At 38.2% G+C, this 2,800-nt stretch overlaps 2 protein-coding genes across 3 annotated transcripts in view; both read right to left on the reverse strand.

Annotated features, from left to right (window-relative positions):
* Positions 1-729, reverse strand: part of her2 (hairy-related 2) — a 10,622-nt gene extending 9,893 nt beyond the window's left edge. For both annotated transcript variants that reach the window (XM_016518401.1, XM_016518400.1), the window contains exon 1: positions 611-729. The gene's annotated coding sequence lies outside the window, so the exon portion shown is untranslated. The remainder of the gene's footprint in view (positions 1-610) is intronic.
* Positions 730-1,820: 1,091 nt separating this feature from the next.
* Positions 1,821-2,508, reverse strand: LOC107712988 (transcription factor HES-5-like). Its single transcript, XM_016518398.1, has 2 exons — positions 2,428-2,508; positions 1,821-2,321 (listed from the first exon to the last, which is right to left on the reverse strand). Exons 1-2 carry the CDS (start codon positions 2,482-2,484, stop codon positions 1,917-1,919), a joined length of 462 nt encoding a protein of 153 aa, XP_016373884.1. The 5' UTR covers positions 2,485-2,508; the 3' UTR covers positions 1,821-1,916.
* Positions 2,509-2,800: the final 292 nt, after the last annotated feature.

Here is a 2,800-nt window from a genome sequence, read left to right on the forward strand (position 1 = left end):
ATTTTTCTAATTTCATATATATATATATATATATATATATATATATATATGGGGTTATGTTATACATTGTAAAAAGATAATTTTTCAAAGTTGTCAATAAAACATAAAAAGATTACTGAAGTGCATTTTACAAGAAAATATCAGTCTTTCTACTTTAAAAAATCATGTTTAATTCAATGCATTACTTGCTTTTACTTTGTAATTGTGAAATCTACCAGCAATTTCTGAGTGAAATTTGTTTCTACACCAATTGCATTTAATTTTATAATATTTTATTTAAATTAAATACTTTAGATGGAATACTCAATGCATAGCTAACCTATCATGGTTATTTATTTTGTTGTATTTTTATTCATTTTTCTTTTTTCATTTATTTATATCATTTTTTTAATGTTTGTCATTGTTAATTGTTCTAGCTTCACATTACAACATTGTAGAAAATAGTTTCTAAAGCATAAAGAACTTTTAAAACTCACATGACCCATAACAATACGCCACTTCAAGTTTGCAACAAGTAGACTCAAACAACAAGTGAATAGCTGTTTCCCAGGGGGCTCAGGTTTGAATTAGGGGCAGTAGCAGGGACGGGTCAGGATTCACACCACCATACCTAATGGATGATTTAGCACGGCACACTTCCTTAATGTCGGATCTGAAATGGGAGCCAGAGTCACGGGTGTGGGAAATCCTCGGAGAAGCCAGCCCCACACTCGATGGGCGACGCGGCCCCCCTCCATCATCCACACCAGCTGTCTGATGAAACCAGAGCTGACAGCACACAGCACCTATTATCAAGGGTTTCGAAGTACAAACACGAACATTAAGTCCCTTCGCTTTTTCTCACACACTCAACTCAAACTCAGCCGAGTCTAGTTTAATGCATGCCACTTATTACATGATTTAAAAAATGCTTAAGAGGCATGAAGATATTAAAATTGAGGACACATGGGACAAATACAGATGTTGCTAAAGTTTTAGCAGCTGGCATGTGGTTTTATACTCATTTAATAGGTCAACATAATGTAAGGGATAACACATTTTTCATTATTGCATAATAATGAAAAGGAGTTTAGTTTGCAATAATGACTGGCTGACTGGATAATATCAGGCTTTTAGCACATCATAAAACGTTGCTTTTTTACCCCTAAAGGTTGCATATAAGTACCTTTTGAAAGGTGACAGTGCCCCAGTACCAGGTTTTGTGCCTTTTTTTTCTGAGAGTGTACCTTAAATGCCATGTAAGTCACTTTGGATAAAAGTGTATGCCAAATGCATGAATGTAACATCATTTTAGGACTTTTTGTTGTCATTTTGGGCTATTCTTTGACCATTAAGTGTAAATGGACTCCCATTAGCTGAAACTGAGACCACTTGACAACTTTGACCAAGTGTGGTGAAGGTTTGTTAAAAACATTGTTTAATCAAAGGTCCATTAATCATATGCAGCACAAAGCATTTGTTTCGATTAATAAAAGGAAAGCAGGAATGTTTATTTTTAAAAGTTGTTTATTTGTATGTGACAGTATGATTGCACAATTAACATATGCCACTATATATTAGAAATACATCTTTCATAAGAAGAAACCATTACATTTGCATATCAAACATTGCAAATAATTACTTTGACTCCACAGGAGTTAAACAGATGTTTATCGACTCTTCATTGTGAAGATTTATACAAATTACTATCCATCCATGAGGAAAACTATAGAAGTGTGTTACAATAAACCTCTGATCAGAATATAATCACCTGTAGAAGATTACACTTTCACATTGTGAAACCCACTTCCTTCTACAAACTAGGTAGGAGCACCATAAAAAGATTCTTTCAAAACAAATTTAAAAAGGAAGTATCTCCTACTACATAAAAGATGGTAAAACCACCATCTAGTTTTTCTGTCAAAGTCTTTCATCATCTACCAGGGTCTCCAGAGAGGTCTGCGAGCACACGGTTCCTGCTTCACCTTGATGGGCTGATGGGAAGCTGGAGACACGTGAACGAGGCCTTTAGATGATCTCTGGCCTTCCTGGCAGTGGTTCAGATGCTGACGTACAGCGTCCACCTTGGAGTTTCCAGATAAGAAGCTCATGGTCTCCCTCCAGCACTGGGAATAGCCGTCAAAGTGGGCTTTCTGTGGAGCCGAGGTCTTGGGCTGCAGCTGCTGTTTCATAAAAACCACCGTCATCTCCAGGATGTCAGCTTTCTCCAGCTTGGTGTTTGGATCCTGCTGGTGGAACTCCTTCTCCAGCATGGATTTGAGCTGCTCGATGCAGTTGTTGATGCGATCTCTGCGCATCTTCTCCACCACTGGTTTTCTCAACTGTTGAGGAAGGAGACATCTGGTTAGTTCTGTGATTCAAAATTCATAGCAGAACAAAAGAGAAATATAGAGAAACAATTGTGTTTCAAATGTCAAAAATACTTACTTTATGCTTTTCCTTGTTGGAAAGTTTAGAGTAGTCAGTCATGTAGGTCGGAGCCATTGTTTCAGATGGAGAGATGTTTCTCTGAGGAGAGCGAGTCAGTTGTTGGGAATGAGGGTCGTGCTCCTCTATTTATAGGAGCTCATTAGCATTACAAAGCTATGAGTCCCAGTCAGGATTAGCTTTCCCACACTCAGAGGCCAGTGGGTGAGGCGTCCTCCACAATAGAAGAGGCATCAATTATTTCATGGTTAACTGGCCTCAGGGCTCCCACGGAGGGAATAGGCTTCCACACACCGAACACAACACACACAGGCAGGTTGCTGTACTTTTATTACCTGGGAACATCAGCGCTCGCTGATAAGGCTTCTGCAGA

The sequence above is a fragment of the Sinocyclocheilus rhinocerous genome, unplaced genomic scaffold, assembly GCF_001515625.1.
Source record: "Sinocyclocheilus rhinocerous isolate Xijiao unplaced genomic scaffold, SAMN03320098_v1.1 scaffold147, whole genome shotgun sequence".
NCBI lineage: Eukaryota > Metazoa > Chordata > Actinopteri > Cypriniformes > Cyprinidae > Sinocyclocheilus > Sinocyclocheilus rhinocerous.

Bases quoted from the DNA above. Each gene is read 5' to 3' on its own strand.
- LOC107712988 (XM_016518398.1), bottom strand. From the start codon at position 2,484: ATGGCTCCGACCTACATGACTGACTACTCTAAACTTTCCAACAAGGAA. The intron at 2,322-2,427 runs GTAAGTATTTTT...CTTCCTCAACAG, and splicing joins CCAACAAGGAAAAGCATAAA to TTGAGAAAACCAGTGGTGGA.